Source organism: Gobius niger, assembly GCF_951799975.1.
Source record: "Gobius niger genome assembly, chromosome: 2".
Lineage (NCBI taxonomy): Eukaryota > Metazoa > Chordata > Actinopteri > Gobiiformes > Gobiidae > Gobius > Gobius niger.
This window is the reverse complement of record NC_136853.1, coordinates 17,798,962-17,816,978: the sequence shown is the minus strand read 5'-3', so window position 1 is coordinate 17,816,978 and position 18,017 is coordinate 17,798,962. Positions and strand designations below refer to the sequence as shown.

The 18,017-nt window shown below is 41.3% G+C and overlaps 1 protein-coding gene across 1 annotated transcript; it reads left to right on the top strand.

The window, feature by feature from the left end:
* The first annotated feature begins 565 nt into the window (after positions 1-565).
* On the top strand, positions 566-16,607 carry ssh1b (slingshot protein phosphatase 1b). Its single transcript, XM_079551832.1, has 15 exons — positions 566-891; positions 1,544-1,581; positions 6,116-6,216; positions 7,063-7,127; positions 7,206-7,327; positions 7,565-7,633; positions 8,368-8,433; positions 9,061-9,255; positions 9,348-9,441; positions 9,513-9,641; positions 11,442-11,488; positions 11,680-11,826; positions 12,517-12,717; positions 12,862-13,474; positions 13,569-16,607. Exons 1-15 carry the CDS (start codon positions 811-813, stop codon positions 14,127-14,129), a joined length of 2,529 nt encoding a protein of 842 aa, XP_079407958.1. The 5' UTR covers positions 566-810; the 3' UTR covers positions 14,130-16,607.
* The last annotated feature ends 1,410 nt before the right edge of the window (positions 16,608-18,017 follow it).

Here is an 18,017-nt window from a genome sequence, read left to right as displayed (position 1 = left end):
AAAAAACAGACAAGAAAGAGACGCGGCGACAACGCAACAAAAGAGTCACAATCAGTTCTGACGGTCTTAGCTTTCAAATGAGGCGTTACTGTGGCCTTTAGGCTGTGAGCTCCAGTCGAGAAGCTTTTAGATTTAGGTGAAACCAGACTGGAGAAAACGCACTGAGTTAACATAAGAGGTGAAAGAAAGTATCTACACATTGTCTCAAAAAAAAACAGCCGTTTATTTTCCTCTATTGTTAAATGTTACAAAATGCAATCTTTACTTTTCCTCTTTATTTGTATTAAAAACGATGCATTGCCGTGATCTCAGCGTCGTTTTGATGCCCGTTCATTCTGATAAACGTCTTGATAACTTTTATTATTGAGACGTGCATAGTAGTCTGGCCAGGCACCTTGACAACATTGGACCAATCAGAGCGCACACGCGAACTAGGCCAGCCAATCAGAGGCATCCGGCCAAGCTGCATGTCATTTCTGCCCTGTTTGCAACCTGCGCGCTACTTGTTTGTCTACGCTCCGACGATGTAACCTCCTCGGACGGACTTCTCAGACTCGGCACCGGTGCTTTTTTATTTTTTTTTCGTCCTCTGCGTGGGCTGCCATTGCGGAGGGGCGTATTGAATATAGGCTCTCCACACACACACACACACAAAAAACGTGCGCCTTCCTAGAGTCAGGTGCCGCTGCTGGATGAGACTCTGACTAGGCATTTTCTCCCCGGTGACAGACACTCACTACCGCCGCGCATCTTCCCAGATAAGCGCTCCTCCTCTTCCCCCCTCTCCTCTCCGGCGGAGCACCACAGACCATGGCCCTGGTGACTCTGCAGCGCTCTCCCACCCCCAGTGCGGCATCCACGGCGAGCACGACCAACAGCAGCGCGGGGGAGGTAAGAGGGAAAAGCCTGGCTCGCTGTTTGGATTTGGGTTGTTTTCGTGTGGCACAGTGTGGGGGGGGAAAGACGCAATAAGCCTCTACGGGGGGATAGATCAATAGTCAATGGGTGGTGCTGGTTTTTAACAACGCTAACTTGATTTATTGGCTGCAATACGTGGTCGGCTGTTTACTCTTGTTTTGTGACATTAGATAGGCTAGGGCTCTTTGTGAGAGGTTGCAGCAGAGGATTTGTAAACAAAATCCGGCCAGGGGAGGAGGGGTAAGTGCAGGGCTTCTGGTTTAGCAGCGTTTAGGAACAAAGTGGTCTTTCCCCTTTAAACCTCGCACAAAATTGCACACTGGCCTCATGTACAATTAAATGCATTAAACTTAACCAATCATTGTTTAGTTAAGTCCAATAATCAACCAGAATATAGGCCTTCGGTATCTGAGATTTAGTTATAAAGAGGGTGGATTTGCATTTTTTTTAAAAAAAATTTTTAAAGGCATTGATGGGAAAAAGCACGAGGGCTGCTAAAAGTGATTTTGGGAATGTCTGAACTTGTTTATTAAGGGGCGTCTAGAGATTTTTGCAGAAGCATAGATGGACATGGCCAGTAGATGGTGCTGCTCTTTTCATCCCTCATTTTTGCTTTTGTCTTCAGGACTTCGGGAGTGATGATGACAGGAAAAACAATCAATGGTAAGTATCATATTATTGTACGACAACACTAGTGCATGTGTGACAAACGCTGCAAATGGAAGTTATAAATGGTGTGTTTCTGTGCTTCTTTATTTTTCTTTATCACATTGCATTGAAGTTTTCAGTTGTTGTTTTTTAACAAGGACACGTAGTGCTTATCATGAGCTCATGTCACATACTACAATATTTTAGCCAAAGCATTTATCAGTGCCCGACGCCCGTCCCTACATGGGCTTCAATGGAAAATACTTCATAACAACACAGTGTACACCAGGGAGACAAGGAGCCCTTTCTGCGACAGTGGTGCAGTTGGTAGAGCGGGTCGTCTCGTGATCGGGGGTTTGAATCCTGCTTTCTGAAGGTGCACACTGCCGTTATGTCCTTGGGCAAGACACTTCCCCCTCCTTGCCTCCAGTGTCGGCGTACATTGGTTCCTTGCTGTAAAGCGCTTTGAGTGCCTAATGTAGGTGAAAAGGCGCTTTATAAGTTGAGACCATTTACCATTTGTCGGTAGCTCGCCGAGGGCTTTCCACATTTCTACAAAAGCGCAATGAATGATGCACATTTTAGAGGTAATTCTTTGATGTTTTGAACATGTTGAACACAGTCTGTAAATATATGCTTCAGTATAGTGAAGTATAAGGACAAAACTCAAGTCATTTAAAGGAACAGGCCACCGTTTTTACATATTGAGATATTTTCTTACCTTAGCTTTGACGAGTTCTTTAGGACCTGTCTGGTCTTCACCAGTGCCTTCAGTCACGTAAACACAGCGCAGACGGCGTTAGCATTTAGCCTCTCCCTCTCTCCTCTATAGCTCCAAAACAGGTCAAGATAGAAGCTACCGAGCTCTTCCACGTTTTCCCTATTTAAATATGGTTACGTGAAGTGTTACACTACAAAGTATAATTACACAAAATTAGACAATGTGGATTTTGTAAGCGGATAAAAGGGGAAACTAATAATGTAAGCCAGGAGTAATTTGGCATCCGCACAGTAAAGTGAAGATTACTGCGCGGATTTCGAACTACTCCTGGTATTGTTACGCCTTACAATATAGTTTACTTTGTAGTGTAACACTTCACGTAACCATATTTAAATAGGGAAAACATGGAAGAGCTTGGTAGCTTCTATCTTGACCTGTTTTGGAGCTATAGTGGAGAGAGGGAGAGGCTAAATGCTAACGCCGTCTGCGCTGTGTTTACGTGATTGAAGGCACGGGGGAAGACCAGACAGGTCCTAAAGAACTCGTCAAAGCTCAGGTAAGAACATATCTCAGTATGTAAAAACGGTGGCCTATTCCTTTAAAGCAGTCCTGGGCAAAGTACGGCCCGCGGGCCACATCCGGCCCGCGAGATGATTCAGTCCGGCCCATAACTTGTAGGGCATAAATTCATAAGCATGTCAAAAAAAAAAGTAAGTCTCTAGCTCATTCCTGTGCGGAGTTGTGATTTTTTTTTATTATTACCAGAATGCTCACTCTAGCCACTAGGGGGCAGATTAAATAAGAATAAAAGTAAAGAATTCCACAGGTGTCCAGCAAAGGGCACTGGCATAATAAGATATAAGGATATAAACAACACATTGTAGACAAGTGGGAAATGGGACAGTCTGCCCCTGGGCAGCTGTGGCTACAATAGTAGCTTACTACCACGGAGTGCGGAGAGAATGAATATTGACTACAATGTAGCAGAGACTTGTGACACAGGCTTGTAAAGTGTAAGCCGTTTATATGAGGCTACAGTCCTGCCAGGCTCATCATTATAGATTTATTGAAAAAAAGTCCTCAATGTATTTTCCCAATCAAAACATTTTTTTTTATTTTGGAGCTTTTGTTCATGGACCCCGGCGATACACTCCCGATATATTATACTTATATCCCGATATAAGTTTGTGTTATTGTTGGTGCGGCCCTCCAACTCAATTCAGGCTCCTCATGTGGCCCCTTATGAAAATGAATTGCCCACCCCTGCTTTAAAGGAACAGGACACCGTTTTTTAAAACTGAGATATGTTCTTACCTGAGCTTAGACGAGTTGATACGCACCTGTCTGGTCTTTGTGCCCGTGAAAGAGTGTGGTCGCTTCTAACCTCACCCCCGTCTGGAGCTATTGGAATACAATGGGAGAGGCCAAATGCCAACAACATCGTTGGTCTTTTTGTTTGACTGAGGACACACACAAAGACCAGACAGGTACGCATCAACTCGTCTAAGCTCAGGCAAGAACGTATCTCAGTATGTAAAAACCGTGGCCTGTTCCTTTAAATTGGGCGAGATGGTGGCGCAGCAGTTGGCGCTCGTGCTTCACAGCTAGAAGGTTCTGGGTTCGATCCCCGAGCCGGATGGGCCCTGTCTTTGTGGAGTTTGCATGTTCTCCCTGTGCCTGGTTTCCTGCGGGTCCTCCGGTTTCCCCTACCACTAAAAACATGCACGATAAGCCAGGATGAACGTGTGAGTGAATGAAAGGTGGTGGTCGAAAGGCAGATGTGAGCAGTCGCACTCATGACGATCTGTCCCAAAGCGCTGCTGTGTGTGAATGTAACTTGTCCCATGTAAAGCACTTTGTGAAAGGCGCTGTACAAATAAATCCCTTCCTTAATTGTATTGAAATATCTTCTTCTCTAAAGGAAACTCTGCGTAAGTTACACAAGTGTCTTTTCAAAATATAGTTAGCTCTCTGACATTTTTGTTACGTAAAATTAGCTCTGGCGTACGCTAAACGTGTCTGAGTCTGGCCTCTGACTTAAAAGACTTTGAGTTCATGTTTGAAAAGGACCCAGTCTGACTCTCATGATGGGAAGTTCAGCGGTTTGAATCCCGGCTTCCACAAGTGCAGACTGTCATTGTGCCCTTGAGAAAGACACTTCACCCTACTTGCCTGGGTAAATGTAGTGTGTGTGAGTGGTTGGTGGTGGTCAGAAGGGCCGATGACACAGATTGGAAGTCTGGCTTATGTCAGAAAACATGCTGCAACATAAGGTGATGGTCGCAGGTGAATGGCACAACAATGGGCATCAGGATCTCGTCACAGTATCTCTGTGTTTTCAAAATGCCATCAATAAATGCACCTGTGTTCGTTGTCCATAACGGTGCCGGTCCAAAGTTTGGAAGCACTTTTTATGCATCTGCTTTTCGCAATTTTCAATACTATTTACATGGTGTGTTTCTCATTGAAGGCATTAAATCATGAATGAACACACGGGATTATGTAGGGGGAAAAAATGGTGAAATAACTCAAAATATGTTTTATATTATAAATTATTCAGAATTGCCACAATTTATCCTTGTCATTTTCTCATTGAGCTTCATACGGTCATCATCTGAAATGGTTTTCAGTATTCCAGTTAGGTTAAAACCATCTCCGGTGACGACATCGTGAAACTCATTAAATGTCAAAAGTGTGCAAAGTAGAAATCAAAGCAAAAGAGGCAATTTTGAAGAATCTATTTCAACCGTTTTTTTTGTTTAAAGGAACAGGCCACCGTTTTCCCATATTGAGTTATGTTCATACCTGTCCTGAGCTTAGACGAGCTGATTTGTAGCTGTCTGGTCTTTACGCGTGCCCTCAGTCAACCAGAAAGACCAAAGATGTTGTTCGCATTTAGCCTCTCTTCCGCTCCTCTATGGGGCCAAACGGGGGTGAAGTTTGAAGCGACCAAACTCTTCCACGTTTTCCCTATTTAAATACAGTTACATGAGTAGTTACACAATCCGATACATAAAAAAGAGTGTACTTTTGACCGGTATTGTACGGCGGCCCATACCATGACCCCACCACGGCCATTGGCCACTGACGTCAGCAAACCGCTCCCCCACACACTGTCTGCCATCTGACCTGACATGTGCAAACTGGGATTCATCCGTGAAGAGAACACGTCTCCATCGAGTGTGAGCATTTGCCCGCTCAAGTCGGTTACGATGCCAAGTTGCGGTCAGGTCGAGACCCCGATGAGGACGACAAACTCCCTGAGACGGTTCCCTAAGACAGTCTGTGCAGAAATTCTTTGGTTATGCAAACCTATTGTTGCAGCCGCTGTCAGGGCTGGTCTCAGACACTATTTAAAGCCACGCTGCAGAGTAGTCCAGGTTAGACTTTGCAATGTTACAAAAGAAACTAAAATGTAGAATAAAAAAATTAAATACTTACCATACCCGTAACACCAAACATGCTCCTTAAGATTAAAAAGAGGCTCTGCTATTTTTGCAGTGGGTTATAATAAAATTAAAAAAGTGTTTGGAAGAGGACCTAAACTGTAGCCTGTAGCACTCTGACCTGAGGAGAGGCCAGCTCATTATAGAGATGCTTGTTTTTGGCTGCATTGTTGACAGTATAAACCCTGTTAAGAAAATGAATGCTTGTATTTTACTTTATATTAATTGAATGAAACGTCACAGTGTGTACAGTGAGATTATCCAGTGTAACAGCTTTAAGAGTCTAGAGCTCAACCAACAGTTTGGCAACAACCTTTTTTTGGTGTCTGGTCTTGTTTTCAGAATGTTCTTGTTTTCCATTTTTCTTTGTTTCTTGTTTCAGCCTCAGTGAGAGTTTCTTTATGGTCAAAGGAGCTGCCCTCTTCCTCCAGCAGGGCGGCGCTGCACAGGAGCCAAAAACCCCGACCCATCATAAGCATGCAGGTAAGACCTCAACTTGTCCCCCAAAAAATGAGCTCAAGACAAAAGAAGAGCACAGCTTGAGAACATACTTGTAAACAAAACTCTATGTATACATACATTCAGTTTTGTTAATAGTGGTGCAAATAGTCCCTTCTTAGTAAGGACGAGCCGAGAGCTACAGTAAGTCCAGGGATAAACCACAGCTGAATTCAGAGCTAGATCATTAAAATCTCTAAAATAATCATATCTGTGTGTATAATCAGATTCAATTCAATACTATTAATAGGACAATAACGTCTGATGTGTGTACAGTTATGAACAACACTAAAATAACGTGTACCACTGGTGGTACTTGGTCTCCTTGAGGTGGTACACAGGGTCATCTGCATCTTTTTAAATCTTTTAATGTATGTTTAGTCATGTAGTTTAGAAATGTAGTTTAGTCATGTATGTTTAGTAAGGCAGTTTGTAATGTATGTTTGTAATGTATGTTTAGTAATGTATGTTTAGTAATGTATGTTTAGTCATGTAGTTTAGAAATGTAGTTTAGTCATGTATGTTTAGTAATGTAGTTTGTAATGTAGTTTAGTAATGTATGTTTAGTAATGTAGTTTATAATGCATTTAACAGATTGGTCCACATGAAGTGCCAAAACAAAACACATTTCAAAATTCAATTTTCACACTCATTTGGCCTCTGGTTCCATGCTGGGATGTCATCTGCATACCCTCTATACTGGTAATTGCTTTAATTGATGGTTGCTAGGCGCCACTGAAGAGACACACAGATTGAGGAGGTCACCTTTGTGAAAGAACACACTGTTCATATTCATGAGTGTTGCTCATTGATATATTTATTTTTATCTAGGGGATCTACCTCAACACCTTCAGGTCATGTTTAAGATTCTTCGCTCTGAAGATCGTGTTAAATTGGTAAGTGTAAAATTGTCCCACAAACATTTAACCAACATTTAACGAAGGATTGAACAGTATCTGTCCACTCTGTTGCAGGCTGTACGATTAGAGAGTGGCTGGTCAGAGAGAGTGCGGTACATGGTTATCATTTACACCAGTGGTCACCAAGACACTGAAGAAAATATTGTCCTGGGAATGGACTTTGCAGAGAAAGACAGGTATGATCTCTCTACTTTCATATAGGGCTGCTCGAGTGAAATGCTGTTCTATTATATAGGTGACCTGATGTGCTGTGAAATCAATGAAAAAAAACATGCTAACCTCCACAAAGCAGTTCTGAAAAGCATGTGATTCTTATTAGGCAGTTCATATTTCTCCGTGTTTCTTACCAAATTGTGCTATGCTTCTTTCATGGCATGTTTTCACCAATAACGTGTATATTTTGTGGTATGCAGTAAAACGTGTTCGATTGGAATGGTGCTACCACTGTGGAGTGACACAAATATCCACTTGGATGGAGATGGGTGAGTGTGTCTGCTTTCAGAGCTTTGAATGTGAAATAGAAAATGGAAAAAGTTCTGTTTTTTAATTGGTTTTGGTTTTATTTTTGTCATAGTTTTAGTCACAGTGGTGTTTCTGTTCACTAAAAGTACTACTACTAGTTACTAAACAGATAAAACCAAATACATCATGAAAATAGGGGACTAAAACATCAGAATTACAAGTTTGATATCATTTAATTCCCTGCCAAAGGAACAGGTCTGTGTTTTGTTCATGTGGGAGATGCTCCAGGAAGCAGAGAATGATTAAATATAGCTGAATAGAATAATATTGAATGTAAAAAAATAAAAATATTAGTCTATGTCTTGACAAAATGACTCATCTCATCAGAGGACTAAAGACTAAAACTACATTTGTGAGCTATTTGATTTATAGTTTTACATTGTGTGTCACTTGGCCATGTCTCCCTCAAAAAAGAGATTTATCTCAAGGGACTTCCTGGTTTTAATGAGGGGGAAAGAAAAACAATAATCACCCTTTGCCCTCAAAAAACACTGTTGGCTGCGCCCTAGTGGCTGAAAACGGTACGACACTCATTTGTGTTCTTGCTGAGCTGAGGGCTTTGCGTCGGAGGAATGTTCCACCGGTCCGTGCTGTTGAATAGTCCCGTGAATAAACAGCATTGTAGCTATGTTTACATCCATGAACACGTCTCTCACGCTCAAACTGACGTCTGTTTTCATCTCTGTTCCCTCAGAGGCTTCAGCGTTAACACAGCAGGGAGGTCACATGTCTTCAAGCCTGTGTCTGTGCAGGCCATGTGGTGAGTAAATCTTTGATCTGTGGGATTAGACTAAGAAAGATAAGCAAGAGTCTCTATCTGGACTAAAGGGTTCTTTCTAGTCTGTCATTTCGGGTAATTTTGTTTATGTACAGTATATATATTTTTTAATTTCATCTCATTCAAAATATGTGTTAAAATAGTGAATGAAAAGGAGCAGAGAGAATCTTATGATCTGCCCCCTTAACTTTAGGATCACTTCTTTTTCTTTTTTTTTAAGTTTTACAGATACTTTTGTGCATCTCGTGTACAGTATTTACACAACCATCACTTCCATGTTTGTTCTCACATTATCCATGTCTAAGTTTAACATTGTAGGTTTGTTCCATTACTTTGGAATTAGACTTGGGTTTTTTAAAGGTTGACTCTCTCTTTTAAAAAAAATGTAGCAATTATCCTGAAATATACAAAAAAGAATGCTCTTCTTAGATACTTATCGTAATGAATATGAATATAATATTTTGTAATGCCTTAATCCACCAAAATGTTCCCTCAGGTAAATTTGCATAGCTACATTGTCATCTGTTACTGTTAGTGCTGATAATAACTGTGCCATCTGCTGGTCACTCACTAGAATTGCCTGTCACTTTCGCCACATTTGCCTTACAGGTCTGCCCTTCAGGTCCTGCACAAAGCGTGTGAGGTGTCCCGTCGGTTCAAGTACTTCCCAGGAGGCATCGCTCTCACGTGGATGGCCTTCTATGAGAGCAGCATCGCCTCAGAACAAAGCTGTGTCAATGAGTGGAACGCTATGACGGACCTGGAGACCACGCGGCCTGATTCTCCTGCCATGTTTGTGGAACGGTAAATGAAAGTACAACATTACTACATAAACAATACGGTCTGACTCTATAGAAAGATATTCACACAAACTACTCCCGCGTTTGCTTTTGCAGGCCAACAGAGAGGGAGAGAACAGAGTGCCTGATCAAAGCCAAACTGCGTAATATTATGATGTTTCAGGACCTGGAGAACATCACGTCAAAGGAGGTATTTCAAAAGTGTCAGGCTCTACAATGTGTCTGTGAACGACTAAATACAAAGGTTGATTCTGTTTGCAGATTCGAAATGAGCTTGAGCAACACATGAGCTGCAACCTCACCGAGTACAAGGAGTTCATAGACAATGAAATGCTCTTAATTTTGGGACAGATGGACAGAGCCACACTCATCTTTGACCACGTCTATTTGGTAAACACCTTTTTAATGTGTTTGAGATGCTGTTAAAGGTTCTATAACCGATTTTTTTTTTTTTTTTTGTATACATGCGTTTTCAGTGACATCACACATAGTTCCTGTCGCCATTTTGAATACCGAAGTAGAATTATGCAGTATGACAACATGTAACAATATCTCTACTCAGGATGAAAATGAAAGACAACTGATTGACAGTGGCATTTTTATGTACTTGTAATCATTGTTCAAGAAGATAACAGTAAAAACATGGCCCCAGAGACGCACGTTTACGTGATATGACCAGCATGTGGCACAGACGGAGCAGCTCTGTCTGTCGAGCTACAGCAGGATTTACTAAAGATCTGCTTCACTCCTCAGACTAAATTAACCCATCAAAGAGGAAACACAAAACCTTTCTTTGTGATTTGTGGTTTGCCATGTCAACAGAGTCTCGGTCCGAGAGAGTCAGTTTAAGCTGTTCAAGATGTTAGCATGCTACCGGTTAGCAACTGTCAACCATTGACAGTTGATTCAATTAACAGTTGACAGTTGATTCAATCAACTGTCAATGGCTTCAACACATGTGTGTCTCACATCTGTGAACACTGATGTTTTGTTTTGTTATTTTGAGGAGTTAACACTCTAGCTTATAAGCGCCCACCCCCAAAATCCATACAATTAAATAATACAAAGAAAAAGTGCAAAAGGAACATAATACAAAAGGAAAAAACAGGAAACAACAGCAAAAAAAGATTATACATACTCACAATCCGATCACGATAGAAAAGACCGTTTACAGGTGGCATTTACATAAGTCATTACATGACTGGAACACATGTACTGTATACATCTTCCACAAAAGCGTAATACTGAAAACAAAACAATAATGCTACCTAAGGCGCCGTATCAGTCGCATGCACGACCCCTGCAGCATGCACACATACACACAACATGCATGTTTACATGTTTATTATCAATCATACAATATAATACAATTAGCAGCATCGAGTTTTGATTTGCCTCATTAGCAAAAGAGAACCGTACACTTCAAGGCGGCTATTTTAACACAGACCAAACTGACTATTATTTGAAATATTCGCAGAATTAATTAACAGAAACGAAAACGAAGCACAACTACTACAGCTGTCTCGTTTTATGTACAATGTCTAGTACAAAGCAAGTAACAAATGGCGATCATTAACAACTTTGTTTCAGATGGTTATCAATGCCAAACAATGTTGACATAGGAGGAAATTCTACAGTAACAGCTCAGCTCTGACCTGTCACATGTTGTATCCAAGGCTAGATGTTTGGAGTGTGGTTTCTCTTGGAAAGGCTTATCGTGTTGAAGCAAATGCTAACCGGTAGCACAGCATCTTGAGCAGCTTAAACACTGACTCACTGGTTTCTTCGCATAAATGTGTGCCCTCTGGAGATGTGTTTTTACTGTTTTCTTCTAGAGTAATGATTACAAGTGCATAAAAATGCCACTGTCAATCAAATGTCTTTCATTTATATCCTGTGTAGAGATATTGTTACATGTTGCAGTACTGCATAATTCTACTTCGGTATTCAAAATGGCCGCCATAACAACAAAAGTCACATGACTAAAAGGCATGTATTGTCAACTTTACAAACAATACAAAGGGGAATTACATACAGTACATTTTGAATTGTTTGTTGTCTTCCAAACTGATTTCAAACATTCCCATTCCTCATGGGGATTACAATACAATTAAATGCAATAGACTGAAATACAAAGCAAATTAAATTCAACTACAAGTAAAACAAAACTTGTTTTTTGGCTTGTTTCAGGGCTCTGAATGGAATGCTTCAAATTTGGAGGAGCTGAGGAACGGCGGGTGAGCTTTTTATTCACTGTCTCTTAAATGTTCTGTGCTTATGCAGTTCAGTTATAGACGTTCAGCTTTCTGTCGTTAATATAAAAAAAACGTCTGACTAACTGTTAAAAAAATTATATTCAGCACATCTATTTGCGAAACGCAGATGTGCAGCAAAAATAAGTGACTGTGTGCTTTGTCCTTCGGTGCAGAGTGGGATTCATTCTGAATGTTACAAGGGAGATAGACAACTTTTTTCCAGGGCAGTTCTCCTATCACAACGTGCGAGTATATGATGAGGAGGCCACAGACCTTCTGGCCCACTGGAATGACACCTACAACTTCATTGTCAAAGCCAAGTAAGACACTAAAACAATACTGTACTACCCACAGTCACGAATGTACCAATATTGAAATATTGAGACTGCTGTTTTAGTAGTTAGTACAATTCAGTGTAGCTGTACCAGGTGTGATCACATTGAGAACAGTTCATCGTGCAAATACAAGACACAACACAACTGTTAAGGCCAATGCACACGAGACGCTTTGATCCTATGAGAGAATGTACCCAGGTAGCGGCAACACTCAACCCCGCAACACGATTCAGATCTGCTGAATTCAGACACGGTGCAGCGGAAAAAACTGAAAATACATTTACAATAAGATCCAGCAACGTTTCTAATGTGTAGAATGAGCCCAGACCTTTTCACCATAACTGGCTCTAAAATCCTGCACAGTCACTCAAAAAGTTGTTACTTCTTGTCTGAATTGCCATCATGCACAAGCTTAAGGTGCAGCTATGCATAAAACCTGAGGTGGCAGTAGTGAGCACAAAATGGCCAACTTGCATCTAGCCCCTTTAAATGGGTTTAATGATGTGCCATGACGTGCTGTGTTCTGGTGTGCGTTGGCCTTAAGAGGTGAAAGAGTGCTGTTTAATGTGGTTGTGATGCAGCTGTCTGGAACCTTACATGGTGTAAAACTCTCACAATGCTTTTTAGAGCAAAGTCATCATAAATTCAGATTCAATGAATGTCTGTGTCCAACAGGAAAAACAATTCCAAATGCCTGGTGCACTGTAAGATGGGGGTGAGCCGGTCTGCCTCGACTGTTATTGCCTATGCCATGAAGGAGTACGGCTGGTCATTGGATAAAGCCCACAACTATGTGAAGCAAAAACGGAGCATCGCTCAGCCAAATGCGGCTTTCATGAAGCAGCTTGCTGAGTACGAAGGAATCTTGGATGCAAGGTAAAAGTAGATTTTTCTGGTTAGTTAGCCTAGTTAACTGTTGCTGATAATGTTTGGTTCAAGTCTACAGTTGAAATTGTGCTGCTGGACCTTTTTGTTTTTAAATGTTTGTCTGATGTCTGATGTAATGCCCCTGTTTTACAGTAAACAGCGCCACAACAAACTGTGGAGACCTGAAACTGATGAGGAGAGCTCTGATGATCTGCAGGCATCTGGACACACCACTGGAGGGGAGGAAACGCCTGGGCTCAGAGACGAAGAGGCCTGGGGGGGCTGTGGGGCGTCCCCTTGCAGAATGGGTTTAGAAATGGAGCCCTTGGACTCTCTGAACTATAACTATTACTTCAGACGTTTGTCAGATTCTGCCCTAGACAGTGAGCCATCCACACCAGTGCGAGGTCCTCCTCTGCTCGGGATGGAGAGGGTTTTCATAGAGATTGAAGATGTGGAGAGGGATGCTCTGCTGGAGGATGATGGCTTTCCTATGGCTCATTTAGTACCACCTGGTGAAGGCACAGCCGCTCAGACGTGTGGCCGCCTGGACCCTTTGGAGGACATGAGACTGAGACTGGAGTTCAGCACTCTGGAAGAAGAAGATGAAGAAGAGGCCAAGAAGGAGGAAGCAGAAATGGCTGCTCTTGCTCAGACCCCTGGAAACTCTGATCGACAGGAACAGGGTCGTTTAGGCTTTGCAAACCTGAACACGAACAACAGCAACCGCCTGGCAGCTAAACGCAGCTGTCCTGCAGCCTTTGATGTAAGTTTTTCTGCTCCAGTGCTTATGTCTACTGGGCTACTTTGAAAATAATTTCTGCCACCACCTGATCTTTTTCTGTTTTATCCACATTTAGGATAGTGGAAGTTCTAACAACCCCCTGAAGGTAAAGCCCTTCTATCAGCCGTGTAAGGACTGTCTGCGGCTGCCCCAGGGACGACGCTGTGATCGTCCAGCAGGGGGCAGGTCCCATCGCCTTAACTCCTCCCGCCACTATAATGTCCCCTCCATCTACATCCATCCACCTGGCACCACTTTCACTTCCAGTCCAGCTTTATCATCCATGGCAACCGGAGTCATCACACCAAACCTGGTCCAGCCCTGCACTCATTTCTGTCCCACCTGCACTACAGGAGTTCCATTGGCTCATCGGCCCAAACTAGCTTCCCCCATGAGCTGTGAAGAGGCCGACAACATGTCTGAAGAGGTGCAAGGACACATTCATGCATCAACAGATGCCATAAATCCTTCCCCAGTCTTAAACCCTCATTGTGAGAGTGCAGTGCCTCTCCAGATGCAGATACCGACTCTGGGGATGGGATTTGGACTTGAACTAATGCAGCAGAGGGCAGAGCAGCTTGAGAAGCTGCCCAGTTTGGAGGTGGAGAGCCAGCTTCCAGTAAGGCCTCTGCCTTAATAAATCCGACCTGGAGAAGATGCAGCATTGGGGGGCTTAGCTGTGCCTCTACAGTGCACTTTATTCACAGGCCTTGACTGATCAGAACTCAAAGCTCTGGCCTGACCCGTGCTGGCATATGCTGCCATCCAGTTCCACTGTATTTATAGGAAGGCTCCTAATGTCGTGTGTCACTGTAATACATTTAGATCTGAAGGTTCAGTGCTGGCTGGTTTATCTGCTTCTCTAAACCATTGACTATAGACATGTGTACGCTCTCAATTGTCCAGGAATTTTCCATCGTAGCAGAGGTTTTCATAGTCAACTAGACTGGCTTCTTAGAGGCTTCTTCTTGCACAAAACATCCTTAACTCAAACCACCCAGTCCAGTTGACAACTTTGAAAAACTCTACTACAATTTCTCTAAAGACCTTTCCCAACACTGCTCACAGCAATTACAATATCTGATTCGTGTCCTATGGGGTTAGGTGGCATATTCATGGCCTAATGGTGGTAGGTCATACTGACCATTGACAGATTTGATCAAAAGCAAAGATTAGAAGATTATTACCTGACCAATAGCTAACGCACTTTGATGCTGAAATTTAAAATATGCTGATGTCAGTACATTTTATGTTTTGGATTCACCTATAGTGTATAGTGAAGCACGTTCAAACAATGTTTCAATTTGGGATCACCGCATAACCACTGGATCACCACTGATTCACAGCTGTTTCTGTTCTTGTAGATTAGACATTTTAACATTAGATGTGGCATTATGTAAAATGCATGTCATTGTTTGTATGCCTTGTATCTGATCACCGTCCTCTTTGTGTATGTGATGCTCCATTGAGTCTATTTTATTATGGATATGATCATGTACTTAGAGCAGTTGACTGAGCATGGCAGTGTCACACACGAGTTTGCAGGACACACTCCACACATGCAAGCTATCTTAGAAATCCATTTATTGGCACAAAAAAACTATCCTCCTCATACCAAGAGAAGACACACTTATCTGTTAAAGTGATAGCCTGTAAGTCTTTTCGTTTTTCCCACCAAATTTAGTAGATTGTGTATAATTGACCGCCTGAAATGTGGCGTAACGTAAGTGATATTGAATAATTCTATTTTTCCCTCTCTTTACTGATCTCAGCAACTAATGAGAATCCACCGATGAGACGAGCTGTCCTGTGAACCTGCCTGTTAGGTTCAATCACAGGGGGATGGGGGGCTTGATTGTTTACTTTTTGATCTCTTTGTTCTCATGTTTCAATCTTACAGACTATCATTTTGAGTTGTGTTTGCAGCTTGTAGAACTACCTTACAATGAAAGGCACAAACAAATGCACACAGGCGACTGAATGGCATTAGCACATCTCTTGATACTGAAACAACATGCTGGCTAATGTAAATAACTGTGCATATGTTTAAAACCAAAAAGTAATATCTGGTTTCGGTTAAGTACTTGAAAATTATTTTTGCACTTCATTGTTCACACTTTTCACAGAGCCTACAACTGCGGTGCCACAGGGAGTTACTGTGTAAATGTGACCTTTGCTTGAATTTGTGTTGTTCTGTTGAAGCATGCTGGGTGTGCTGGAACCAAAGGAGGGTTATTGTTGCTTTTTATTTAAGTTATTTTTATTATATAACTATTGTTTGTATTTATTTTTATACCTCTCGGTAGCTTGGAGCTGCGGGTTTGCTCCACTGTAACCTTTTATTGTTATGTTGCGATCAACTTTACATTGTAGCATGGTGTAACCTAAGCACATCCAGCTGATTTTGAACATGATACAGTAGGATTTATTCACTGCAGAAAAGTCTATTTTTCCCAACATTATGCATGAACACCCCTCATTTCTCTAGCAGTTTGTTTTGCATTTAAGTGCCTTAAATCCAGCCTTAGCTCCATCATTTTAAAGGATTAGGATTTTTGTGAGTTAATGGTTTGGCCTTCTGTAAACAACACATTTACTCTCAGTAATTATCAATAACCATAATAACCATGTGTGGCATGAATGCCAGCAAACAGAACGGATGGACTTCCATTATCATACATTACTATTATCAGTATTATTTGCCTCTGTGGTTTCCTTTTTATAAATGACTGAGAAACCTCAAATGTGCTCGAATTGCTTTTGGTATGACAGCTGAAGGTCCATACAGTTTTCTCCAAATGCTTGCAAATGTTATTAGCAAGATTATGCTATGAGCGCTTCTTTATGTAGAAAGATGCTTGTATCGTTTTGGTGCATAACACTCAACTTGCTTTGCCTACTGTGGAAGTACAAAGGCTTCTTCCAGTCCAAACATCAGGCATCACCGACAATCCACAGGAAAACTAACAAGGACATTTGCCCGTTTCTGGTGGAAACTCCTAATATCCTCATTGTCTTCTGTATGGTACAATGCCAATGTTTATGTGCAATGCACTTTTTATATTTGTTAAAATAATATCCATGCTAATATTTATCATGGAAATAAACCATTACTTCTGCATAGTATTTATTTATATTTCTTATTGAGTTATTAAAGGGTGTTCCAGTTCAACATAAAATGCAGTGTTCTGCCCTGACTCGCTCTTTAACTGGGTAGAGAGAGGGAGCACTTTTATTGAATTATCCAAATGAAGTGGCTCTGACATCATGTGAAAGGTGACAGCTTACAGACGGACTTTCAGAAAGTCTTATGTTGTTCAACAGCTGCAGCTGGACCAGCATCACCCTAAACTTACTTTGTAAGTATACAACTACTCGTAATACTTTTGCTTCAGAAGAAGACATTTTGATTAGAGCAGGAAGTCTCTTATTATAAACAGTATGTTGGGAGAAACATAGTCTTATTTTGGAAAGGCATTATTTAATATAGAAGAAACATGCCCTGGTAATACAAATGAACTGTCATGGTCTATGTAAGATTAACCGTGTTTTATTTGCATTCAACAAATGAATTGTTATTAGAGGTAGGATAAGAAAGCATATCCTACAGTGGGGACATGTACAGTATCTTTACCTCTCTAACACTACTACAAAGTATCGAGCTAAAATGTTCAGCAAACATTGTGCTTTAAGGCAGTGGTAAGAGGAAAAAACAGGGACAGGGCTAACAAACAGCCTGTACCCAAGTCACACGTCTCTCATAAACTGTCTGGGTGGTTAGTATTGGAAGCATGAAGGTCAGTAAAGAGGACCATGGAAACATTACCGCAATGGAGGGGCTTTCACACAGGCTGTCATAGTAATGCAACCGTCCCAAAAATAACACTGTGCTCGAGCGGCAAACTCTCGCATCTGTCAAGAGACTACAATGTCAGACAATTAGACGACCAAAGCTCAATTGTCCCGACATAAAAATAACATTGAATCTGAATCTAAATGAAGATACAACTGATATTGTTGTCTTTGGTGAAAGTGCCATTGGTCTGACTCTCGTTCTCTGGTAGAAGCCAAAATATTTACTAAAATAAGAGTCACGCTGCTTAAAAATAACTCTACTCAAGTAGAAGTAAAAAGTAGTGGCCCAAATAATTACTCAAGTCAGAATAAAATTGTTCTTGAGTACTGTGAGCACTGAGTAACTCTCTGGGCGTTAAAGTCTGATTTATGTTTGAGCAGTGACGTAAATCATGAGAACACGAAATAAGGAAAAAAATAAGAAAATACAATAAAAACCTATAAAAAATAAATCAATTTGAAGAATTAAACAAAACAAGAAATACATCTATTTTTAGTTTTATTTTACTCCAGTAAGAGTACAGATACTTCATTGTAATATTACTCAAGGAGAAGTAAAAAGAACTGTAAGGGAAAAGTACTTGCAGAAATACAATTACTTCGAAAAGTTACTTAAGTACATGTCCTTGAGTAAATATTACCCACCTGCTTTTTTATTGATGGCTCTTTT